Here is a 25,699-nt window from a genome sequence, read left to right as displayed (position 1 = left end):
GGCGTCTCAGTGAACCCTACCTAATTTCGTGAGGTGAGCGGGAATACATACCTATATACATAGGTGTCAAGCCAAGCCAATGAAGACTACCTACCTAGGTACCTACATCCATGGAATGGAAGTTATCGGGGAGACAGCGTCCAAAAGTTCCAAGGATACGTTGTTCGTTCCACAAGGTTCCTGCCATAATCGTACTGCGACACTACCTACACACCTTTCCCAATGTAGGTACCCATTGTCTCCCGCTACATCCAATGATAATCCTGATCACGTACCTTTTATACCTATGGACTTCCAGGTTATTCGGCCAATATGCCATGGTCTCACATGGATTTTTATAGCCTAACCTAAGAGAACAAATCCCCATAACCTTTGTCGTCCAGTGAACGCCTTCTTGATCGTATATCTCCAACAAATACCCAAAAGCAACCTCAGGCCTTACTTCTTCTTCATCTCCTCCAAAGCACTTTGCCTCCTGGCATCATTTACAGCTCTCCCAACCTCCTTCACAATCCATCTGCCGAGCACTACCGCCAGAACGGCAACAACCACAGTCCATCCCGCCGTCGGCACCAACGAGCGTGGGAAAACATTGAACAAGAATGGGTCGAGGATCAGATCCACCGCTACCGGCGGCACATTGTGCATCAAGGACTGCTCAGCGCTGAAATAGTCTGCTGCGGCGTGCACACGCAGGAAGAGGACCGAGTCACTGGTCGGGGCGGGATCGCGCGGATCCTCGCTACCACGAAGACTGGCGCCGCGCGGAATGCTATTTGCTTGCAGCTGAGGATCCAGCGCTGCAAGTCGGGATGCTGTGTACATGCTCAGCGAAGACAGGAGAGCTGTGTCTTCGATGGCGGTTGATAATGGGTAGGTGGTCAGAGTGAATGATGTCGGTTGCTAAGTGGTTGTGAGTTACAGGCATAATGATGATGATGACGATGCAAGTTTGGGTGTTCTTACGGTGGCTAGCCAACAGACTCGTACTTCATACCGCTGGCCCGGATTCAGGTTTTCGAGGAAGAACCACGATTCCGTGCCTCTGGGTGCGTCGGATGTTGGGAATGAGGCATTGAGCCGTGTGCGCACCACGGGTCTCTCTGGTGAGAGACGCTCGAGACCTAGATCATCGAGATCTGGTCCGCCGGCCGGAATTGTTGCTGGCTCTGGTGCTAGGAAGATTGTCTTTTCCACATTGGCTTGCGCCACTGCTGTAAATAGTGGGAAGAGCAGTCCCAACGTGGACAACATGCTAATATGCATATTTTTCGGTATAATTGTGTTTAGTTATACGCAGTAGTGCACGCCTATTGAGACGACCAGGGTGTTTTCAGTGACGTCTTATTCCTGGCTCATGATCAGGTTCTAGATTCCTCAATTCCACGACTATTCAATTATTCTTGAGGTCAATTAGCTTTGCAGGTACCAGGTAGGGGGATTATTACTGTACCGAGGTGTCTTTTTCGTAGATCGTACTTCGTCTATGGTGTGGCCGAATGATGGTTCGAGTTGGTGGTTCCCCTAGAGTGGATCCAGCCTTGACCGAGTATCCAGTGCCGGGGGGAGCTGCCAATTCAACGGCATATCACCGCAGTCCCAGGAATTAACCATAGCCACGTTTTAAACAGACTTGCATCTTACCTAGCACTTCGAATAATGTCTTTGAATTTTGATAAAGATACATTTATGCAAATCGAAATTCTTAGTAAAGACCACCTCCTTATACATGTCACGTGCAGTCACGCGACTCATACGAGGCGGTCAGCACCCGCCGCTCCTCTCCGGAAAGGAGCCAATCACAGGGCTTGACGCGACCCAACGAACGGATCAACAACGAAGTTCCCCCCTGTAACAGCACAGACGCTCCTCCTCCACAACATTTCTGGTCGACTTTGTTTTCCCTTCATCTTCCAATTCCTCCATTCTTCAGGTAAACCTTCCACCACCCCGCCCCCTTCCATCGTGCGTCTTGTGTGTATCTCGAAAGCTGATCACTCGAGAATATATTAGACCGCCGCGTTTGTTGTTTGGGTTTCCCGTCCACCCCTCCTGATTTTTTAGCCTGAAAACATCCCGAATCACAATGAGAGAGATCATCAGTTTGAACGGTATGTCAACTTCGTCTATCAATTCTACTCGTGATAATCTATCACATTCTTCTACAATGGACGCGCTGACATGATTCTTCTCTACAGTCGGTCAGGCCGGTTGCCAGATCGCCAACTCCTGCTGGGAGGTAAACACCCACACCCACACCCACCCTCTTGAAGAATCAACAAAAATTCGGTAAACTGACAACAATGATCATCTAGCTGTACTGTCTGGAGCACGGTATTCAGGTACGTTGAGATTTCAATCAATTTGTGGTGGCGCCCGATCTTGACTCGGGCACCCGTACCCCTATTTTCCACTTGCCGAGATGTAAACACCCGCGACTAACATGCATAATAGCCCGATGGATTCCTCACTGAGGAGCGCAAGAAGGCCGAACCCGACCACGGATTCAGCACTTTCTTCTCTGAGACTGGTACGAAAAAGAAAAAAACATCCCCCCTCCCCCTTCTTCTCGAGAAGCGTGCTCCCCCGCTCTCGACGTGCAAAATTCCAAAGCACGGGTGATTCTAACATTCCTTCCCCCACTTCATAGGCCAGGGCAAGTACGTTCCCCGTACTATCTACGCCGATCTCGAGCCCAATGTCGTCGATGAGGTCCGCACCGGTACCTACCGTTCGCTCTTCCACCCCGAGCAGATGATCACCGGCAAGGAGGATGCTTCCAACAACTACGCCCGTGGTCACTACACTGTTGGCAAGGAGATGATCGATGAGGTTCTTGACCGTGTCCGCCGTGTTGCCGATTCTTGTGCTGGTCTCCAGGGCTTCCTGGTCTTCCACTCCTTCGGTGGTGGTACCGGTTCCGGTTTCGGTGCTCTCCTCATGGAGCGTCTGTCTGTCGACTACGGCAAGAAGTCCAAGCTGGAGTTCTGTGTCTACCCCGCTCCTCAGAACGCTACCGCCGTTGTTGAGCCCTACAACTCCATCCTCACCACCCACACCACCCTGGAGCACTCCGACTGCTCCTTCATGGTCGACAACGAGGCTATCTACGACATCTGCCGCCGCAACCTCGGTATTGAGCGTCCTAGCTACGAGAACCTGAACCGCTTGATCGCTCAGGTCGTGTCTTCTATCACTGCTTCCCTGCGTTTCGACGGTTCCCTCAACGTCGATCTCAACGAGTTCCAGACTAACTTGGTGCCCTACCCCCGTATCCACTTCCCTCTGGTTGCCTACTCTCCCATCATCTCCTCCGATAAGGCCGCTCACGAGGCCCATTCGGTTACCGAGATCACCTCCAACTGCTTCGAGCCCAACAACCAGATGGTCAAGTGTGACCCCCGCAACGGCAAGTACATGGCCACCTGTCTGCTGTACCGTGGTGATGTTGTCCCCAAGGACGCCCACGGTGCCGTCGCCACTCTCAAGACCAAGCGCACCATTCAGTTCGTCGACTGGTGCCCCACTGGCTTCAAGCTCGGTATCTGCTACCAGCCCCCCAGCAGGTCCCCAACGGCGATCTTGCCAACCTCAACCGTGCTGTGTAAGTTTTACTTCCCCGCTCATTTGGAACCCTCACCTCGATTGAAACCTTAAACTAATTATGATATAGCTGCATGCTCTCCAACACCACTGCCATCGCCGAGGCCTGGTCCGCTCTCGACCACAAGTTCGATCTTATGTACTCCAAGCGTGCCTTCGTTCACTGGTACGTTGGTGAGGGTATGGAGGAGGGTGAGTTCTCCGAGGCTCGCGAGGATCTCGCTGCCCTTGAGCGTGATTACGAGGAGGTTGCCTCCGACTCCATTGAGGGTGACGAGGAGCTGGAGCCCGAGTACTAGATTAGCCATGTTTTGTCACCGGGCTTCCGGGCTCTTGGTTGTTCCCCTTCTACGGGTTGGCTTAGGGACCAGCGCTGAGTCTTGACATTTGGTCGTCATGCGTCTATTGGGCTTCTTGCAAATAGAAGGGAACATAAGTTTTGCTGCCAAATGATTTTCTGGCTTTGTTGTTCGATATATCTTTAATATCCCTGAAGCAGCGATGAAATTCCCCCTCGTTCCATCCACTTTCGGGATTCTACATACGTATGTTATTGTTGTAATTACTGTCTCTCTCTCAAGTTGTTCTCCATTACATCTCGTTAAGTGTGCAAGTCCTTGTAGCTAGCTTTATTCTCGACCTAGTGAGCTGTCTTACCAAGCGTTCTGGCAGCTAGACCTAGCTTGAAACGGCATATATCCCGATAGGTAGGTATAAGCAAATTTGTACAGCTGACCATTCCAAGATAGGTGGACTCTCATAGGTTGCTCAGTGCATTGATCATTCGACAGCGTCTCTACATTGGATTGACTGCGTTATGCCAGGACTGACTGTCCATAGCGCGCCTATGGTATACTGTTACAGGCTCACAGGCCAATTCGAGGAGTCACCGGTGGACAAGTCGACCCAAAAAGGACCTCCAGTGAGATTTGGTAGTGAAATTTGCTTGGAATTCTGTATCCAGGCGCAATTTCCAAGTATTTCTGACTGCATCCATGAATCTACTTCGAATTGGCTGGAAATGGACATCATGAATCATGATCCCATGGTCTTTGGTGCAAATCGACATATGAAGAAGCCACTCAGACTCAGACCTCACTGTCTTAGACAGAAATGACACATCACGACCCCACCAAGAGTCCAAGACATACAAGCCGAGAGCTGTAATGCCAATACTGAACCTATAGGTTCCCTCCTTTTGTAGTTAGGAATACTCCCAGGTGTGAGTTGAGACATGTTGGATGGAATGGGCGCTAAGCCGACTGACCGCCCTGAGCCCCCAGGAGCCTTACGACATCGATTCCAGCCACTCAACTATCATCATTCCTCTAGAATTCTAATGATTCACTGGAGCTCAGTTCTTATTTCTCATCCATTACCGTCTTCTTGAAACAGCGCGCTTCCCCCCAGGCCTGTTACATCTCCAACCTGAGCCGCCGGCATCCCGTGTCTCCTACCTGTCCCCAAGGCCCCCAACGACTGTGAATTCATTGGAAGGCGGGGAGTCAAGCTCCTCCCAGGGCACAGAAATGGCTGATACTAGTAAGTAAAACCAGGGGTATCTTGTCAATCCCGAAACGAGTCCCAGGAGAGCTTCGGCGCATCTCAGGAGAGGCCCGCCGGCCTCCGTCATCCCGCTCCCCTTTGGAGACCTCCTCTTTCATGCGCAATGCAGCGGAGCTGACGGATTGTAATGTTCCAGCACAACGACACCCCAATCTCCACCTGACGCCGGAGGAAAAGCGCGTATTCTATCAGCTCTTCCAAGCTGCCGACACCACCAATCTCGGCGTTATCACCGGTGAAATCGCTGTTCCGTTCTTTGAGAAGACTCACCTCCCGCCCGACACCCTTGGCCTGGTACGTGACTATAGAGAAGAGATTGGGTTGGTATCACCTGTGCCATAGCTAATTGTCACTTGGTGTAGATATGGCAGATCGCAGATAAAGAGAATAGGGGTCTCCTGACCCCGTCTGGCTTCGGCATCGTTCTGCGGTTAATCGGACATGCCCAAGCTGGCCGTGCACCCTCCGACGAGCTGGCATTGCAGTGTAAGTGTCTTTGAAAACGAGAGTTGGAAATCATGCTGATCCCGCATTTCCTCCACAGCCGGTCCTTTGCCTCGATTTGATGGAATTGTGGTCGATGCAGCCGCAAGTACCCCCGAGTCAGGAACCAAAAGCCCTCCCCCAGGAGCTGCTGGGCCGATTCGAGTTCCTCCACTTCAACCGGAGGACGCCAATAAATTCGTCGCGCTGTTTGAGAAATCAGATGTAAAGAATGGGCTCATCTCAGGTACGTGACCTTAGATGGGATATTTGCAAAGGTACTTCGTCTAACAGTCTTTTTTACTATATAGGCGAAGTCGCCAAACAGATCTTCGAACGTGCCCGGCTCCCGAATGAGGTTCTCGGTCGAATTTGGTTTTTGTCGGACACCAAGCAGCGAGGCGCCTTGGATGCCACCGAATTTACCATTGCGATGCATCTCCTTACCTCTTACAAATCTGGCGTCCTGCGCGGCATTCCAGCGACACTACCACCTGGCCTGTATGATGCGGCAGCTCGGAGGGGCCCCGCGCGGGCGTCGTTTGGGTCGAGACCCGACGTGCCTCCCATTCCCGCTATTCCTCAGCAATTCTCTGGGCCTCAGCGAACCACGAGCCCCATGAGCACAGCCAATCGCTCGCCTTTCGTAGGCTCTCTCTCCGCTCAGGTCACTGGGACCGATTGGTTGGTCACTCCACAGGAGAAGGCCCAGTTTGACAGCATCTTTGAGACGGTGGACACGGCTAAGTTGGGACTCATTACTGGAGATCAAGCTGTGTCCTTCTTCATGAAGGCCCAGCTTCCCGAAGAAACTCTTGCTCAAATTTGGGACCTTGCAGATATCGACGCAGACGGTCAGCTGAGCCGAGATGAATTTGCCGTGGCTATGTACTTGGTGCGAATGCAACGTAGCGGCAAGGAGCCGCTGCCTCAGGTCGTCCCACCGGCTCTTATCCCACCTAGCATGCGCCGCCAAGCGCCTGCACCCATGGCAGCGCCTGCACCTCCCCCGGTGCCCACCCCCGCTGTACGGTCAGCTGCTGATGATTTGTTTGGACTTGATTCTCCTGCGCCGCCATTTGCGCAGCCCCAGATTCCTCAATCTACTGGGGGATCAAGTAGCGCATTCCAAACACCCGCCTCGCCTTCTAGAGCGTCCCCGCAGACAGCATCGCACACCTTCAAACCATTTGTACCCACTTCTTCATTTGGCCAGAGCTTGCAACCCCAAGTCACTGGTGCCTCAGCGGGAACCCCGGGAGCAATTCGTTCTCCTCCCCCTCCCTCAGACGATCTCCTCGGTGACAATGATCCTGAGGAATCAAACAAATTGACTCAGGAGACTACTGAACTTGCGAACTTATCGAACCAAATTGGTTCTCTCGCCAAGGAGATGCAGAATGTGCAGGAGAAGCGGACTTCTGCCGAACAGAACATTGCACAGACTTCGCAGCAAAAGCGTGACTTCGAGGCGCGCCTTGCACAAGCACGTTCAATGTACGAGCAGGAGGTCACCAACTTCAAGGCACTTGAGGAGCGCCTCAAGTCATCTAAGGCAGAGACTGTGAAGTTGCAACAGCAATATGCATTACTTGAGGGCAGCCGTCAGGACTTGCACACCCAATATACGCAGGTTTCTGCGGCCTTGGCTGCTGACGAACAGGAGAACGCTAGTCTGAAAGAGAAGATCCGCCAGGCAAACGCCGAGGTCGCCCAGCTGAAGCCAGCACTAGAGAAGGCGCGCTCTAGTGCGCGCCAACAGAAGGGCCTCGTCGCCATAAACAAGAAGCAATTAGCTACTGTGGAAGGCGAACGCGATAAACTTCAGGGTGAGATAGACACCCTGGCCAATGAGACCCCGCAGTACTCCGAAGATGTGACTCGGACCGGCAGTGCGGCTGAGATTGCAAGCCCTGCAGCGTCTACGGCAAGCCAAAACACAAATCCCTTCTTCCGTCGGACGGGTAGCTTGGGCGAACAGGCCCGGTCTCCCGATGTTTCGAACGATCAGCAAAAGGCATTTGACAGCCTTTTCGGACAGTCCTTTGCGGCTCCTTCTGCCGCCGGACCGCCGCCCACTTCCTTCCGCGCCGAGTCCCCGCAAGTTTCGGTTACGTCTCCTGTTACCTCTGCTGCTCCGACTCCATCGGTCTCTCCGCCTCCTGGCGCTTTGCCTGGCGCATTCCCTGCTGGTGCCTTTGCTGAACCACCGCCCCCCAGTGAGTCACGGCAACTGACGCCGAGCTTCTTGCAATTCGATGATACACAGTCCAAGACTTCATCTACAAAGGTATCGCCTCCTGGTAGTCGATTTGGCGGCCCTGAAACATCTGGGTTTGGTACACCTTCTCAAGCGGCCACCAGCGATAACGGGGTCCCATCGGTGACAGAGTCTGCTGACTACAGTCATGCACCGACAACGTCTAGCTTTGCGGGCACTCCAGCTCGGTCTCCTTTCGAGGAGGAAGGACATGATGCCTCAGCCAGGTTCCCTGAGGTCCCAGCAGCAGCTACCCAGCAGCCTGAGCCTGCTACCTCCCCCACCGCTGAGGGCAGCAAGGACCTAAGCTTTGATGAGCTGTTTGGCAGCAAAGCACACAGACGGTCCGAGTCCCAACAAGGCAACGACTTTGAGGAAGCGTTTGCATCTATGAAGCACCCCTCTGGAACTGAACAGACGAATAAAGCTGCGGCAGCAGGCTCGTCCGAATTCCCTCCGATCCAAGAGCTCCATCATGATGATGACGACGATGAGAGTTCAGAGGATGAAGCTGTAATGGGCTTCGATGATAACTTCTCGCCTCCTGCGCCCGAGGCTAAGGAGACAAAACCGGACTCGATCGACGCTGCGCAACTGGCTGCTTTCCCTGTTCCAGAAACGTCCGCCAAGCCTCCTTCTCCTGACGCGCAGCAGAGTCCTCCGGAGTATGAGGCCCCCAAAGAAGACAATGTCCACCTCCCGCCTCAATTTGAAGGGCTCTTGCCTGAACGTACGGATCCCACCGTGGCCCCGGATGCGCCTCATTCAGTTGAGCACACCACTGGAGCGCCAGTCGTAAGCAATGAGACCCAGCGGGACTCTGTCTCGGAGGCTGCTATCCCTGCTGGTGGAGCGAAAGTGGGAGGGCCGGACTTTGAGGCAGCCTTCGCCGGAATGGACCTCGCACCCGCGGTTGAAGCAGAAGATGATGATGACGACGAGCCGGAACTCCAAGCCAAGAACACAACCGACTTTGACTTCTCCTTTGACTCTCCGACTCAAAAGCAGCAGGTGGGCTCCGGTGCTGATGCTGGTCAATCTAGCTCCGCACAGTTCTTCTCTTTCGACGACAACGTCCACGCAGCCACCACCCAATCAGTTGGCTCGCCAACGGATGGCGGATCAAAGCCAGCTGCAAGCGAGTGGGACGCGCTCTTCGCACCTCTTGACAATGCCAAGCCCTCCACCGGCGAGGACGCGAGCGAAGCGCAGTCCAAGGAGCCTGGATGGGCCCTGAGAAATGACACTGGTGAAGACGACCTTATCCTGCAGCGCTTGACCGGCATGGGCTTCACACGGGATGAGTCCCTAGATGCGCTGGAAAAGTTTGACTACAACCTCGATAAGGTGAGTTCTCCACGTTCTGTTCTATCTTACAATATACTGACCAGAGGACCAGGCTGTGGATCACTTAACTTCAAAGGCTTGATTATGACAACACCTGTTACCTTCCTTACTGCACATATCTCCTACATACTGTCTGCTTTTTATTGCACTTATGCTTCTCCGTTCCGTTCCCTCAAGGAGACCCTCTGGACCTGATGATCAATTTACCAATACGCTCCTCTGCATCGATGCCTCCCTTGGTTTGTCCAGCGTTGTGTATATCATCTCCTTTTCATTTTTCTTTTCTCATGTTGCGACTTCATTGACCTCCTTTGCATTCAGCTAATGGCCCACAATGCCCATATGCTAAGGATTGGTCGCCTGGAATTGGTTGTTCCAATGTGTATCGCCACTTCGTCTTTGCGTGTGTAGTGTATGTCACAATAATTCATAATCAAGTTTATATGTTGGATACTTCTGCGTAGCTTCAGCTTCGGTCTTGTTGAGGAGCATGGTTTAGGCTACGGTGTATATGATTTGACCGAGAGGGTTATCTTCGACCTAGCCCTGAGCCCTTATTTAGACGTGGTAAAGTCACGGGTCACCGGGTGACGGAAACCATACTCAAGCTCTAGACCTAGCAGGTACCTTCCTTCACCGAACAGTCGTCATTGCCTCATCATCAAATCACGTGTACTGATGCTTAAAGCGCGCTAAACGGGTCAATGAGAACATCATCTTCAATTCTTCATCATCATCATCATCATCATCATCATCAGCTTGTTATCTCTATTTACTGATTCCGCCGAAAGTGCCATGAGCCATCGGGCTCTCCGCTCTCTATGGTGCCTCAAAGCGACGGAGACGCCCCTACTTCTATTTCCAGAATGGGTGGCTGGTATGCTTCCAGTCACTGATTGCCTAGACTCATCAACATCAACTACAAGGGGCTTCTGGGTGCAGCGCTGGAAGGAGCCATCAGCTACACGTGGCCGCGCCGAACGAAGCACCACACGCGCAAATTCGCATAAATTGACTCCTTCCTGGAAACGACTGAGCCGACAGGATGAGCCGGTATCCAATCTTCGGTCTTCTCATGTTCCTTCCTGCCCGTTTGATACGTTGTGCGAACTTTCTCCCAGTTTTGGCAACTCCGGGTCGATGCGGAGAAGATCCTACAGTTGTCACGGGGTAAACCCCGATATCTCCGACGCGGCTTCGCCGCTCCTGTCCAGTCACGTGCCGCTCAGTCTATGACTCTATATCTTCCCCGCTGTGCATCTTTCTCTCTGTGATTCTCGTTCCCAGCATGAGGCCTAGTTAGTATTGAATCAATATTACTTTAGCCCTTCACAACAGTCACTCGAAAGAAATAGAGATGGTACCCACTGGCTCGTTATCCTCGGTCTATCGGAACCCGCTGGGTCTCATGGCTAATGGCTTATGACTGGCGCTCTAATGGTGTGCTCAACTGAATGAGGCCCATCCGGGGCCACAGTGGGATCCGTGCGTTCAGGCAAGAGGCCTTCAAATTGAGGGGGGGTGGAATAGTGCAGCAAACGGGAGGATCAGAGGAGCAACGATGGTTCCATTGGAGGTCACCTCAACTCCATGCGCGGAGTATGCTTGCTGGGTCGTTGCTGGCTGCCTTGCTGGCTGCTGGAAGAGAGGAGGCAGATGGGGTTCCGCTTGACGTAGCGTATCTGTTTCTCACAGTGCTTTCCTGCCTGTACCCACTACCTCATGGCTGAGAAGGCCGAATCGACTTGTGTTGGGACACGATGCAGAACAAAACAGCCAACTTAGCAGTCCTCACCCTTCGAATCCTTGACAAGGAAAATGATTGCCTGGTACTTTCATGTACCTATTTTCGTGACCGGGGTTCTTCTCAATGCTTGGGGCATCTATAGATTTGAATACTGCAGCCCTCTGGGCAGATTCAAACCCAATGGTCAACATCAAGGTAGTGGTGACCAACATGCCGATCTACACTGTAAGGCTAGCACAGATTCTGTTTATTCCCCCTTGCTCCATGGATGCTAGCTCACATGACAGACTCCTTAACCAACTGGACAGAAGATATACCTCTGAGATTCAGCGCCAATTTAGGCGAACCATCAATTTACAAGGGATTACCTCGACAAGAGCTTGATGATGCATGGGAAGCATTGGTAGACCGTAAGTTTAGGTGACTCTCCTCGCCGCATTCCGCTCTATATGCAGGCCTTAAGATCTATATGACTGACCTTTCAAAGAACCTATGATTCTTGTAGACAGTGGGGTACTCAGGGCTTATGAAGTTATGACCCAACTGAACTGCCATCGAAAGGCAAGGGTAGCCATTATTACACTACAGTTGAAGTTTACCACCAACTACACTGCCTTGACATCACCCGTAAATTTATCTGGAGAGATCACTATAAGCACGTGGACACGTTCCAAGATCCCCCTGAGATGGTGTGGGAGCATGTTGGTGAGTTTCCCCCTCATCCGAAACTCACATACAACTTCCTCTAACGTTAACCCAGACCATTGTATCGACCTCCTCCGACAAGTTCTCATGTGTAATAGCGATATTGGTCTTATTTTCTATACGGATCGCGGGAATAGACAACCAGATGCACGGGTTTCCACGACGCACACATGTCGAAACTTCAGCGCAATTACAGAATGGGTCAATAAACACGATTCTGCGCAAGGTATACATGTTGGAATTCCCACCAATGCCTGATATTAGTGCTGCCAACCGGACACAAAGAAGAAATCATGAGATGATAGACGTGGTCGTCAAATGGATCAAAGTATAAACCGAGAAATTGCCTATGATCAACGGAGCTCATCCAAATCCAAACATCCACGAATGGCGTAGATTCTCCCATATATTCCTGACGAACCGTCAATGGGCAGCTGACAGTAGGCTTGATTATCTGTTCTGGGTCGTCAATCACATTCTATGGGAAATATGCCCGATGTTGATGAATGAAGAAGCTAGCATACAAGTAGATGGAATACCACAGTGCATATATTGTTCTTCAAAGTTGGAAGGAGCGTGGAATAATATATCTTAAGTGTTGCTATTGAATATACCAACTGGACAAATATAGAGTCCAAATGAAACATCAACAGCTTGGCGAGGCTCGAGGAAGTGAATCGGTGCGAGGTTTGTTCGCTCAAGGCTTAAATCGGACCCGAAAGCGTTCTGCTAATAATTCTAGAACCCGATGTGCTCCAGAATCTCAATCAGAACTTTCTCGTTCTCATTTCGGCAGTTTTGAATGGCTTGATCGGTTTGCCTCCTCAGAATGTCTGAATTTGTCACGCGCCAGGGCAGGATAGAACTGAGGAGGGCATCGACATCAGCGACAATGTCAATCCCTCGGATTGTCATCGGGCGCTTGCAACCCTCATTCTGAAGGGCGTCTTCCCAGGCCTTCGCAACTTTCCACTAAACTCCCTCGCAGTCTTGCTGGTCATCGGGGAGAGGGTCTGGGAAGCCGTGTAACTTGGCTTCCTTTAGGGCCCTTTCTTCACAGGCGTCAGTGCCGGGCCAGCCCCCAAACTTGCCGCCAAGCCCACTAAAGGAGCAAAGGAACTCGTATGAAGGATGGAGAACGCACGAAAAGTCGAAGTCAATTAATCCTGTGATGCGACCCGAGGAAATGTCGAATAATAGGTTGTTGGGTGCTGATAGAAAGCATCTATAAGAACAAGCGTTTGGGTTCGGGAGGTGAAAGGGAAAAATGCTTACTAAGATCTGCGTGGATTATTGCCTTGTCGTCGCGCGATTCAAGCTGCTTGAAAGATTCTGGGAGCCCTCGCTCTATAAAGGCCTCTAGTCGGTCCCGGACGCCATTCTCATGCCAGCCCCGGATATAAGAATTCTGGTCTGTTTTCTTCAGAGCTTGCTTGAGCCGTGTTTCAAATGCAGCCTCGTACGAGGGCCAGGGACCAGTACTGGTGGTGGTCATTGGTGCACTGATTATGTTGTTCTCGTTATCGAAGGTCAGTCCTCCAAATTTAGTAATAGAGGCGGGCAGCGGCAAGTCCTGAAGACCTTTGAGGAGCTTTGCGATCTGTGCAAATATTTCTTTCTTCTCCTCGAGTTCCATGTCGTCTAGCTTTTCGTCTAGAGGAACGCCTGTCATGAGCTCCTGGAGGATCCAACCTTGCTGTGGCTCCCCTTTTCTAGATGTGGTTCCAGCCCAGCCATACAGACGAGGCACAACGTTGGGTTCGAAATTTGGGTCTAGCGCAGCCGCAGCTAGAGTCATCATAGCAACCTCATTCTCGACACGATTCGCTGCTCCCATGGATGTAGCATCAGAGTTTGTCCGACGAAGGATCAGACCACTAGTGCCGGAAGGAATAGCCACACAACCGGGCTTGTTCTGACAGGCACCATTTTCTTTGTCGAGTGGGGACGGCAGAGAGACGCGATACACAAAGTTATTGTACTTAAAGGGGCACTCAGGATCATAAGCAATTGGTTCAACCAGGGTATTTGCCTAGTGAGCCTCTTTAGCAGGGTTCATAACTCATTCTATCTTCAGGCACATACAGGCAGACCGAACGTTCTCTTCAATAAGCCATGATTGCCATTTATAAAATCAAGGCGGGCCTGATAATCGGAATGATTGTGATTCATATCGCGTTATTCGATGAAGAATGATGTTCGTTGGGAATGCCCTTTTTTGGCGGAACTAGATTGAAGTAATGATGTGGTGCGGGGGCTTTGGCCTGTTTTATTATATGCTCCTGCCCGCTGCATGGAAGCCTGCACCCCACGTGATGAAGAACGCCATACCATGTGGTCCCGAGCGGTTGCTAGAGCCTAGTATATATACAACTGCTGTTACAATCGGACGTTCCGATTATGATGTTTTGGCCGAATGGTAAAATGCATCTTATGTAATCACTTACGAATAACTAACTACTAACTACATAGTAACATAACTAGGTACTATGTCCTTTGTTTGGGTTGTATTTGGACCAATGTAGGTAATGCTGCCGCGAACAATGGCCTGCGGGTTGAACCAACAGAGCTCAAGAGTCAGCCCTAAGATCGCGCAAACGGCCAAACAGTCGACCACATATAAATTAGCCACTCTCTGGAAAATACTAGTTTTATACCCCACCCCCAGCAGTCTGAATCTAAACCTGCTGCACTTGGACGGCAACAGACCTGAACCAATCGTGTCAACTGTCGATCCCCACCTTTCCAGGGTCGATGCAACTCGTAGCCTGTAGGATCTTACAGTGCAGAGCATAAATCCCCAGATATCCACACCTTTTTCCCTCAGTACAAATTACAATGTCCATTGTCATCCAAACATGCACGCAGTCTCATACTACATCTATAGATGCCCGTGACTCCGTGAGTACAGGGAACAGCTAGAGGTAGGCCAAGTGCCAACTGACAACTCCAAGGCTGGTAGCCACAGCCCACAGGGAATACCTTACTTTTGTTATGATGGTCATGTGAGGAACAGCGTGCGAGTTACGACTACAACTACAGTCTACAAGTCCACATCTACAGTTAGGGCTATCGGTCTATCATTAGTCCACTCCGATGAGCTCCGGTATATTGTTAACCCAGTCCGAGGCTTATCGAGGGCTATCGGCCCACCAGCCCCGCAAACGCGACGCGTGCCAACTTCGCGCTAGCACTAGCTCGTCCCACAGCCCCACCAAAACATCCCCAGACTGGAATCCTTGGGAGACTCGTACAGCATTTCAAAATGCCGCTCGCCCGTCGATGCCTAACGAATTCTAGATTCAACTTGGCTGAGAGCCTAGAAAGACCCATCTGCATTGCCTGCAGCCTTGGAAGGCTGCGAAGATCAGACAGACCATACATGTAGCCTGCGACCATAGATGTTGTCTAGACTCCGAGATACAAGCTATCAACAATACTGTGTACAATAGCAGGCAAGGAATGCAAGATAATCTGGTAGAATTGAGTCTGTAATGAATCAGTGTTTGAATAACAATAAGAATGATTCATGCTTCCATGATGCGATGCCGAGACAGTGCCATTCCGGTGACCGTCGCCGGCGACAACCAGCCTTCTTCTCTCAGTCGTCTCTCAGTCGTCTCTCACTCGTCTCTCATCTGAGCATGAAAATGATTAAAATGCCTTGACCCAATCGCAAATTTTATCCTTCTCCATCATTCCCTTCATCAATAAAATATCCTCTGTCCATTTCGCCCATCACATCCTGATGATACCAACCTGAAATGATCCAACGGCGATCAAAAGAACCCATATGCAAGGTATGCCCGTTCATTGCGCTGTTAAAACGGGGTTTTATCTGCTGACCCACACGTCAACACCAGACCACCTTAGGCCACAGGGACAAACACTTACCGGGCCTCGGAAACCTTCACTTGCTCCTTTCATGCTGGTTCGCCATGCGCTGCATGTTGAGTCCTATTCTTTGTTAGTTGCCCGTACATAAACAGTCTGACCATACCGAAAAGTGATCTCTCAACTTACCAAAGTCTTCCCAGGACCGCTCTCTGTCATTTCTCCGCGGACCTTTGCCGTGCATGAGATTATTGAATCTCTGGGAATTATGCATGAAGACGAACGCCAGAGCACTCGCACACGTCATCCCGAAAGCGAGAATCCAGACCCGAAGGATGGTTAACCAGGAGGTCGGTTCACCAAAGATACCATACGCCGCCATCAAAGTTCCAGCCACATTGACAGTCACAATAGCAGCGAGAAGCCAGATCGAGGGAAGGTTGGTCAAAAACGATCTGGATCCGGTGACGCGGGTGATCAAGATCAACCAACTCTGGGTTAAAGTGATCTCCAAGAACAGGACTTCGTCTCGTGAGCCCCAGCCTTCGATCACACCACCGTCGTCACCTTGCAACAGCATGGAGCCAAATGTGACCCAGGTACCGGCGGCCAGGATAAGTCCCAAGACGATGGATTCTCCCCAGAGTCGTGGCTGATTCCATTTGACAGGTGATTGTGAATACGAGGCATGGTCGTAAGCAATCGTCAATGTTGCAACGTCCGCAAAGATAGCAAGAAGAACAGTCAAGCGAAGATCGAGGGTCTCATTCATGATCACCATCCACAACCCGAGGAACAGTTCCAAGTGGATGGAAAGGGCAATTCGATACACCACGTATGCGTACATACGGTGGAAGATCTGGCGGGAAATCTTGACCGCATCAATGATGGCCGACAAACCGGGTTCCAGGAAAACAATATCAGCAGCGGAGCGGGCAGCATCGGATGCGCCTTCTACCGCGATTCCAGTGTCGGCCTTTTTCAGCGATGCAGCATCGTTCACGCCGTCGCCAGTCATTGCCACGAGGTATCCTCGCCGCTGAAGGATCTCGACCACACTATACTTGTGCTGGGGATAGACCTCTGCAAAACCGTCAGCAGCCTCCACAAAATCATTGATCTCAGACCCCGGCATGGAGCCGGCACCAGTGACCCCAAGTCGCTCAGCGTTGTATATGTTTGTTCCAAGTCCAAGTTTACGAGCGGTTTCACGTGCAATGGCAACTGCATCTCCAGTGAGCATCTTGATGGCGAGACCAAGCTCTTTTGCCTCGGCAATGGTCTTAGCAGTGTCATGGCGCGGTGGATCCAAACACGGCATGATACCTAAAATCTCCCATGGCTCCCCTTGACGCTTGCGGGCAACCCCAAGTGCTCGGAATCCTCGACTCGCGAATTCATTGACATTCGCCTCATAGTCTTTAACGAATTCCTCGGACAGCATGGTGTCTTCTCCCACCGTTCGCAGGACAGTCATAGGAGCACCCTTGACACAGATGAGTTCTTCGCCATCGGGGCCTTTTACGAAAGCAGTGACCTTCTTCGACACCGGGTCAAAGGGGTAGAACTCGAGGGTCTTGTATGAGCCGATCTGAGACTTGGCCCGCTGGTAAAAGCGGAGACCTTTGATAAAGACCTTATCGATGGGATCAATTCCACCCTTTGTCCGGTTTGCCGCAAGACAGGCAGTCAGCATGAGTTCTTCTGCAGTCCTCCCGGGAGCTAGATACGGATCCCCCAATGTCAATCGGTTCCGGGTCAGCGTGCCTGTTTTATCCGAACACAGGATTTCGACTCCAGCCAAGGACTCGATAGCAGAGAGCTTCTGAACAATCGCCTGTTGTTTGGCTAGGTGGGAGGCACCGACAGCCATTGTCGTGGTGACAACCACATGGAGGCCAACAGGAACCCCAACAACGGTGATTGCTAGGGTGAATTCCAATATCTGGACAATCGGATTGGAACGATAGTAGCTCGCGATGAAGATGACCACAATCGTGAAGACCACAAGACCCAGAAGAATACTGGCCATTCCGTTCAGGACTTGGGTGAAGTGACCAGTGGTATTGCCAGCCTTGTTGACCAGTGCAGCCGCATTTCCAACAAAGGTATGATCGCCAGTGGCTACCACGACCATCAACGCAGTTCCTCGCTTTACGGCCGACGAAGCAAAGATCGGGTCTCCTTTGTGCTTATCGACCGCAAGAGATTCTCCTGTGATTCCGGATTGATCGACCTGAATATAGGCGTCGTCACAGACCAACCTGCCATCGGCCGCAACAATTGTGCCCTGGAAAAGGAGGTCAGATCCAAAGATTGTGGTCTAGGTCGCTGTGAACTCACATCTTTTACATAAATGATGTCACCGGGGACGACTTCTTCACTGCTTATCTCCAAAATCGAACCGTTACGAAGGACTAAAGCACGGAGAGCGAGTGTCTTTTTCAGACTTGCGACAATGTTGCCGGCTTGATATTCTTGAGCGAACGCAACAATTGCATTTGATAAGAGCAAAGCGCAAATAATACCGAAGTCGATCCAGTCTTGCAATCCGCCCGCTAGGATAACCGTGACCTGGAGAGAAAGGATGAGCATGTGTTCAATCACGAGAAGACCGTCCTGCTTACCTCCATAACCCATTGCACAGGGCCGTTGAAGAAGGAAAGAAACTGGAGAACATAATTATGTTTCTCTTCTCGCATACGGTTCCAACCGAACTTCTTGCGCCGAATCGTGACCTCTGAATCAGATAACCCATATTTCGGATCCGTATCAAATAGCGCTGAAGGTAATGTCGCGATTTCACCACCCTTGATAGAGATAACTTCTGCATCCGCGTTGCCATCTTCAGCGATAAGAGATTCAATGAGGTCGTCTAGAGAGTTACTCTCTCTTCCCTGGTGAATGATGTTACTATCAATGTTCCGGACAGAAGAACCATCTTTATTACCATCGAGAATCTTTCCCTCGGCAAGCTCATTTTCGGCGAGCTCATCTTCGTCCTCGACGAGCTTGTCCCCGGCGTCATACAGGTTAGTATTGCGCCGTCTGTTGTTATCCTCCGTGGCTATTCCCAACTCGGCACAGAGAGCCTGAGCGGCAAGATCCATACAGACGTCAGCCTCAATGACGCGCCTGAACTTAGCTCGGGGATCGGTAGGCCAGTCGGCCGGATATGGGCCGTCCGGACGTCGAAAGAGCTCATTCAGCCGAGCCTCTTCAGCATCGAGCCGGCCTTCGGCCTCAGTGACCTCAGCGTTGAGGTCATCGGCTCCCACGCCCTGAGGAATTGAAGTCAAATCAAGAGCTAACATGGCAGGATAGTCATTGGTGTTACAGATGCTTACCTGCTCGGTCGAGTCACCGGCGACTGGATGGTGGGGGGCATTGTCCTCCGTGGTCATATGGCCAGGGACGCTGGATTGCTCGGTCATCGGGACAACCGGGGTGTCCTGGGCCTTGGAGGCGGATGGGAGGCTACGGTTGCCTTCCTCCGGCGCATTGGTTCCGTGGTCGGCCATTGTGAACGAATGGAAAATGAAGCTGTAGGAGTTAGCATACTCCCAAACAGGAATGCAACCTCATCGGAATAGATTGAGACTGGGTACATGTTTGGATGGGACAAAGATGGGATGGGACAAAGGAAGAGACCACAAAGCCCACTGGATGCACTCAGTCTCTGGGGAGTGCAAGCGGCTGGGGGATGCTGTCCAGACGAATTCATCCCGCTTTTCACGGTAATGAATGGAAGACAACACGGCAGATTAACTTACTTCGGATAAGTCAAGTTGACTGAAGAGTGGTATGTGTTACGATAAGAACTGTTGAAGGAAGAAATGATTTTCCGGCGTGGGTGAGAAGGAGAAAAAGAAAGAGAGAGAGGGAGGGAGGGAAAGAAAGAAATAGTGGGTGATGGCTCGGCGGCGATGATGACGGCGACGACGACGGTACTTGCTACATCTGCTTGTGGGCGCCGGCTCAATGCCAGTGACTCGTCGACGGGCAGGTGGAATCGTCTCGGCATGACGCCGCCGGCGACGACGACGACGTTACTTGCTTCGTTTGCAGCATTTGCAAACTAAATCTACGCCTGTCTACACTTTGTCCAAGGTTGGCCGAGATACGCCGCCATGAAGAGCGGGCTTTGGAGGTCAAGTCAATGCCCGATGTCACTCAGGCTTTCCAATTGTCCTGGGGAGTTATCGTCAGAATTGACCACCGTACTGTCTATGCTGAGACCGTTTTATGAAAAAGGCAGGCCAAATGACTTATCGGAGCCCGGTATGGGTTGCCAGGTAACGCCGAATCTCAACCTTGGGACTATCGCAAGTCGTGGTTGCCCTCATTCACTTTGCCGCGTCCCCAGATGGTGTTATTTCGATATTGGGAGAAACAACGAAAGACAGCTCTCCCAATTGGAGTTTTTACTTGCAGAACGTCATTCAGTACAAACAGCTCCGTCATGAGGTTTCTGACTGCGTTCGACATAAGTCACAAATCTCTAGAACCAATGAATTGCTTATTTGATTGGCTTGATGAGTGAACTACGAGAGCATTGTTTATTTGCTAATTGGCGGAATGATGCATTATATGGTCTGCTAGGAGAAAAAGAAGAAAAGCAGCCGTTTGACGTCGAATGCCCAGGACTCGGAGCTCATTGTTTCCCAATTAGGCAATTTGCTTGGTTAGGGCTTCGAAATCGTCGCCTGAGGCGTCGATCGCAGGGCTTATTATGTAAGCTTACGTCACTCGGGCACTCCAGCTGTCCCGCACGGAAGGTCTCCGATGATCCGATCCATGTCCTTTGCCCACGAAACTGTTGTAAGAAATAATTCGGGGCTCACGTAGCTCATGTGGCTTGGAAGGCGGTTGTAACGTTGTTGGCCGCATGTTTAATTTGGTTGGGGCCAATCACAATGGCTCTTCGTCTGTGCTAGACACTCGAGCAAAAGTGGAAAGCTCTCTACCACTTCGATATCTTTCACATACCTCCCTGGGCCTTCTTGCTCGTCCGTTACGACTGGATCGGTGCACCATTCGCTACCATGGCGCGTGAGATACCCGGTTTCTACTATGGTAAGCATGCATGCATCTCTTTACTAATGGGTCGAGGAGCACAAGAGCAGTATGTAAGAACGGGTGCTATTGTTGTGTTCTTGACAACAGCACGCTACTACAGTCTCTTGCTGCTATCCAGGGACAGACCAGCTAACAGGATATCACAGATGAGGACAAAAAGAAGTATTTCAAGATCGAGGCCAATCATGCCGCTGCCCCAAATGCGCAGTACTCCCAGCAATCCGTCAAGCGACGCCGGATCGAGAAAGAGGTCAGTATACTCACTCTTCATGTTTGGTCCCATCGGCTCACAAACCCAGACCCGTGAGAAGACGGCACAGTCACAGCAGCGCATAGCAAAAGAGACTGTCCGCAAGGCCACCTCACTGCGTCATCCCTTGGTGAATCTGCAAAGAGAAATGGGAATCCTTGGCTTTTCCTCGACCGCTAGACAAGAACAGCGCGCTCGCATCCAGGCGAGCCAACTACATCGGACGGATCTCCACCGCTTTGAGCCATGGCCCAATACCTATGGCATCAGCCATGTCTTGCGCAACCCGCGTTCGGGAACTTTGATTGCCAGTGAGTTACATTGCATATTGGCTTCTATTATTCTCGCACGTGGCTAAATATTTGAAAAGGCACGGCTCGCGGTGCTGAATCGTCTGTATCGTAAGTTCATCGGCTCACTGTGTCAAGCAGTAACACCCATTAACCAGCAACTAGGGTGTGCTTCCCTGATATTGAAGGGTCACAGTGGACTTACGACCAAACCATGGAGCGGATGCTCTTCAGAGAGCCGTACTGGGTGAGCCCAATCGTCCCACTGGCTACCGTAACCGGCACCGCTGACAACCTTTCTAGATAGGATCCATGTCCTTGAGTCAAACAGGATACCTTCTGTACGTCAACGTCAACATCTAACCCTATCCACTAAACCCCATACTGACGGCCCTAGCGCAACAATGAACAACGGACCCCAAGGCGATACCTTCCTCTCGGTCCACCGCCTCCCAGAACCCGACGAAGGCGGCAACTACGTCTGGCCCATCTGTAAGATCGAATATCACATCCATTGCCCCAGAATTTCAACTGATTCCAGGCCTCTCAGTTCTCCATCCAATCAGGATCAGAGCTGACTACAAAATGTCGCTCTGGAGCTCGGCAGCCCAGCCTTCAGGATCAAGCACCCATTTTGCCATTGGAACATCCGAAGGACTCCACACTCTCGAGGCAACCGACAACTCCTGGGTTCTATACAAGAAGCCATACAACGGTGGGACTGAGCTAGATAATGGAAAAGGTTCCAAGTATCGTAAGCACAAGAAGAGCGTCCATGCCGTCGAATGGTTGTCGCCCACCGTCATCGCAGCGGGACAGAAGAGCTGCCGAATCTTCCTCCACGATTTGCGCAGTGCGGGCAGTGTCACGCGTCTGCGGCACAATGATTCTGTGATGGATATGAAGTGCATGGATGAGCATCGGCTCGTGGCGGCAGGACCATCCTCGGTATGTAGGGTAGCTGATTGTGTTTCTCTCTTCACTTTTCCTCTGTGCCACATATTCCAACGTTTCTGACCGACTAACGTTACTTGCAGCTGCGAATGTACGACCTACGCTTTGCGCCAACCGCATCAGCTTATTCTCCCACCCCGCCTTACCTCCCCTTCCCCGACTACTCATCACCTCCATCACCAAATTTCGACCTGAGCCCGGAGCTGGGCCTACTAGCTAATCGTATGTTTCTTCGGAGTCTTACTCACTATTTCAACGATGTTGACTTACACCTCACTATAGCTACACAGGACTGCCAAGTCCAGATATTCTCCTTGCAAACTGGCCGGCAAGTTGACTCCCCCCTCAAGGGACATCGGTATTCAGAGCTACCTACCTGTGTGCGATTTGAATACGGGAACGATACCCCGGAGTGGCGGGGCCCACAGGCGCCTACTTTGCTGGTTGGCGCAGGTGACGTCGTCGAACAATGGACATGGTAAGAGGGCTCATTGAATGGGGTAGACGCCAGTTGGTGGCATTTCTACTTTCAGCCATTGTGGCTATCAATTTCGGCATGAGCTTTCCTTGGTGGTGTTGTCGGCAATCTACATATCGGTTTCCCCTGTTCTTTCCTGCACAGCTGGGTTTCTTGGACATTCGAGGGTAGTATGGTCGCCATGTCTTTACCCGTTGTCGATGGGGTCTACTACTCGAAGAGGTAGTTAGCTCAATTACTTATGTCAATGCAACCTTGAAATTGAGAAGTGTTAAAGCACTGTTCTACACAAATATCCATAGCAACCTGCACTACGCCGCCGTGCCAATACCATAAACTTGAGTTTACTTCTTGTGTCCAATGTAGGAAGGATTAACAGGGTATAAATTGACCACTCAGTAAATAAAATCCAGTATGCAATGCGACGCCAACAAGCCAGCGACGCCAGAAGATAGATGCAACAAAACAGCGCGTCAGCCCAGCTCTAGCAAAAGACGTCTTCCAGATAGAACAACCACATCAATCTAGACCACCAGCCAACCATTCACCAACCTCGACACCAATGCCCTTAGCCAGCTCTCCGACCCAATCACCAGAGACATTAACGCACCACTTATCACCCGCATCGGCACTAGTATTCCCACTGCTCGTCGCCAAGCCATTATGGCTAGCAGCAGGAACAACAAGTCTTAGTCGTCGCAGCGTCGCCAGTTCCGCGTAGATGCGGTCAGCGACGGCCGCGACTCTCAGTGGGGTTGCCGGGGGGTTAGGGTCGATAGCGTGGTAGATAGCCAGGAGACGTTCCAAGGGGAAAAGGCCTAGCCGTGAGGATAGTGGAAGGACCAGTGATGCCCGCGCCACCTCCGACGGCAGAAGTGGTGGCCGAAGAAGTGGCGAAAGCGGAGGAGAGAGTTGATTTAGTGATGCGGGTTTTCGTGCGCTTGCCCTTTTTATTGGGAGTGGAGGGATCGTCCCTGGCGGCTTGTCTTTCTTCTGCCTGGGCTTGGGAGAGGACTTTCAGACGGCGGCGGTGGTGGGCACGCTTGTTTCGGGCTGAGAGGGATGAGGAGGAGAACTTGGAGAAGAAGATTGTGTCCAGGCGTTGGGGCGTGTGTGAGGCCAGATAGGCGGATGTGAGGATCAAGGTCGAGAAGTATGGCAGGGTTGGGAGGGCGGATGGCATGGCGCTTGTGGTCAAGGGGGCCTTTTTCGCGATGGTGGTCGTCTCGTCTGGAATGATACGGTGCACTAGGGCCGACTCGCCTTGGCGGCGGAAGATCGCTCTGTTCTTGACTAGCAGTCGGGAGAAATCCCACTCGGTGTTTCCGCCTGGGGGCGTTTCCCCGTTTACTACCGGTGCCATGAACTGAGGCCACAATCTGTCGCAGATAGACCGGAAATCCGGAATGGAACCTGCTGTTGGCCCAACCAAGGAGTCGTAGACTGTAGATACAAAGTAGGGGTATACGCGAGAGGAGATCTCAGCGGGCAAGCCATCGATGACCGGCGCATCCGAACTGAGGATGATGTGAATGGCCTCATTGCGCGTGTATGGAGGAAAGCTGACGTGCGGCACCGCCGCACTTTGGAGAAACAGTGGTCGTGGAGTCGAGCTGAGGACTAGGACGACACATAGAGACGGGATCTAGAGATCATGGTTGTTAGTCGCAATATTTTCACACCCGGTAAAAAGCCATCGAAAGTCCGGACTCACGATATCGCCTAGCCGTGCCAACGCTGACAGAAGTGTGGGCGAGGCCTCCCTTTGTCTGTCAGCTTCATCCAACACCAACACGAATTTGCCGGTGTTTTCAGCGGACCTCGCTGTCAGGCACTCCTCGAGGAGGACTGACAGCCCGCTAACATGGTCGCATCTTCCCTTGCCGGACTTTTCCCACTCTTCTTTCTGGCCCAGCGCCTCCAGCGTCTTCCATAAGATTTTCGTCAGAAGATGTCGACCTGTAATACATTCCGAGCAAGGAATAATCGCATGCGGCACTGCGAGGGTAGCGAGGACGGCGCGGAGAATGGTCGATTTGCAGGTTGCGGATATACCATGGACAACGAGCGTCGATGGACTAGGGACATTTGGCTATTCAAACAAGAAAACCGCTGGTCAGCCAACTTCCCTTCAATTGGCATATATGGGGAATTCGAGCGTGGACTCACACTTAAGAGACTGGCCAATTGCCGCATCTGGACCTCGCGACATGGCCATTGTGTGCTCAATGAGCTAGCGACCTCTTTTGGTAGCATGAAAGGCCCAGTCGATATTGACCGATGTAGACTGGATTGATGTCCAAAGTAACTTGCGGCATCTCGTCGAAGCTCCGAAGGGCGGCTCCTCACGCACGTGACCACGCGTCGCGCCGCAAGATTGACGACCTAAGGGACGAATTACAAGTTCCAGACGGAAATTATGGCAGTTATTGTTTAAAGATGGATTCAAACTCGATTCGATTCTCAGTGCTAAAATACATGCAAGTGTGTGTGTGCAGCATCATCAGAAGACGAATGGCACTGTCAACGCGATTAGCCGGAGAATGAAAAGCTCACGATGTTTCACAGGCTCGAAGGGCCTCGACATCCATGCTCGGCTTAGTACACGGAAAGAAGCCATGTCAATTGAACGGGCACGTCACAACGTGCAGTTGAAAAAATGAATAAAAAGCAATGTGGCAAAGTACAATGTTGGGGGAAATGATGGGGAAAATCACAGTGTGGAAGCGAAAAAAATAAAGAGAAAGCAAGAATCGAAGGAAGGGAAAGCAAAAGAAACATCTTCCGCAGGCCGATCCAGTCCTCAAACCAAGGCAATAGGGCAACAGATTGTTCCGAGGAGCAACCCAAGACCCATTGCCAGACCCCCATCAAGAGGAAATGGAAGGGTTTGGTACACCATGAGTGGAAACAGAGTGCACAGAGGAACCGAGTGGAATCTGCCTGCCGGAGTCGCTTCATCATGGAAGTATGCAGTATGCAACATGGGCCGAACGCAATGAATGATCGTTAAGCACATGACTTCATGAGTGTATGCAGGAAAACATAGGTAAATCACGAGGAAATGATCATGGCATGTGCAATTAAAACCCATGTTCATGAA

The 25,699-nt window shown here is 51.4% G+C and overlaps 7 protein-coding genes across 7 annotated transcripts; 3 read left to right on the top strand and 4 right to left on the bottom strand.

The window, feature by feature from the left end:
- Positions 1-438: 438 nt before the first annotated feature.
- N7515_002528 (uncharacterized protein) lies at positions 439-1,254 on the bottom strand (the record flags this gene model as incomplete). The annotated part of the gene is made up of 2 exons (XM_056663272.1): positions 439-903; positions 967-1,254. 2 exons carry the CDS (start codon positions 1,252-1,254, stop codon positions 439-441), a joined length of 753 nt encoding a protein of 250 aa, XP_056525385.1.
- An 814-nt stretch (positions 1,255-2,068) lies between these two features.
- N7515_002527 (tubulin alpha chain) lies at positions 2,069-3,902 on the top strand (the record flags this gene model as incomplete). Its single annotated transcript, XM_056663271.1, has 6 exons — positions 2,069-2,111; positions 2,199-2,239; positions 2,316-2,342; positions 2,455-2,530; positions 2,651-3,608; positions 3,674-3,902. Exons 1-6 carry the CDS (start codon positions 2,087-2,089, stop codon positions 3,900-3,902), a joined length of 1,356 nt encoding a protein of 451 aa, XP_056525384.1. The 5' UTR covers positions 2,069-2,086.
- Positions 3,903-5,132: 1,230 nt separating this feature from the next.
- N7515_002526 (EF hand domain protein) lies at positions 5,133-9,341 on the top strand (the record flags this gene model as incomplete). The annotated part of the gene is made up of 6 exons (XM_056663270.1): positions 5,133-5,145; positions 5,192-5,463; positions 5,532-5,655; positions 5,714-5,899; positions 5,964-9,259; positions 9,312-9,341. The coding sequence occupies 6 exons, from the start codon at positions 5,133-5,135 to the stop codon at positions 9,339-9,341; spliced, it is 3,921 nt and encodes a 1,306-aa protein (XP_056525383.1).
- Positions 9,342-12,683: 3,342 nt separating this feature from the next.
- On the bottom strand, positions 12,684-13,883 carry N7515_002525 (phosphotransferase family protein; the record flags this gene model as incomplete). Its single annotated transcript, XM_056663269.1, has 3 exons — positions 12,684-12,922; positions 12,987-13,743; positions 13,797-13,883. 3 exons carry the CDS (start codon positions 13,881-13,883, stop codon positions 12,684-12,686), a joined length of 1,083 nt encoding a protein of 360 aa, XP_056525382.1.
- A 1,738-nt stretch (positions 13,884-15,621) lies between these two features.
- On the bottom strand, positions 15,622-19,066 carry N7515_002524 (plasma-membrane proton-efflux P-type ATPase; the record flags this gene model as incomplete). The annotated part of the gene is made up of 5 exons (XM_056663268.1): positions 15,622-15,668; positions 15,735-17,835; positions 17,889-18,119; positions 18,173-18,826; positions 18,893-19,066. 5 exons carry the CDS (start codon positions 19,064-19,066, stop codon positions 15,622-15,624), a joined length of 3,207 nt encoding a protein of 1,068 aa, XP_056525381.1.
- Positions 19,067-20,330: 1,264 nt separating this feature from the next.
- Positions 20,331-22,600, top strand: N7515_002523 (uncharacterized protein; the record flags this gene model as incomplete). Its single annotated transcript, XM_056663267.1, has 11 exons — positions 20,331-20,366; positions 20,483-20,621; positions 20,771-20,874; positions 20,924-21,185; positions 21,245-21,275; positions 21,330-21,411; positions 21,468-21,505; positions 21,562-21,656; positions 21,706-22,112; positions 22,202-22,340; positions 22,401-22,600. 11 exons carry the CDS (start codon positions 20,331-20,333, stop codon positions 22,598-22,600), a joined length of 1,533 nt encoding a protein of 510 aa, XP_056525380.1.
- A 515-nt stretch (positions 22,601-23,115) lies between these two features.
- N7515_002522 (origin of replication complex subunit 5 family protein) lies at positions 23,116-24,981 on the bottom strand (the record flags this gene model as incomplete). The annotated part of the gene is made up of 4 exons (XM_056663266.1): positions 23,116-23,414; positions 23,440-24,241; positions 24,311-24,688; positions 24,766-24,981. Coding segments are annotated over 4 exons (1,695 nt in total), but the record flags the coding sequence as incomplete, so codon positions are not given.
- Between the last annotated feature and the right edge of the window lie 718 nt (positions 24,982-25,699).

This window comes from Penicillium bovifimosum (genome assembly GCF_028826915.1).
Source record: "Penicillium bovifimosum strain IBT 22155 chromosome Unknown utg000002l_segment0_segment0, whole genome shotgun sequence".
Lineage (NCBI taxonomy): Eukaryota > Fungi > Ascomycota > Eurotiomycetes > Eurotiales > Aspergillaceae > Penicillium > Penicillium bovifimosum.
The sequence above is the reverse complement of the archived record's forward strand: the minus strand, read 5'-3'. Positions and strand labels throughout refer to the sequence as shown.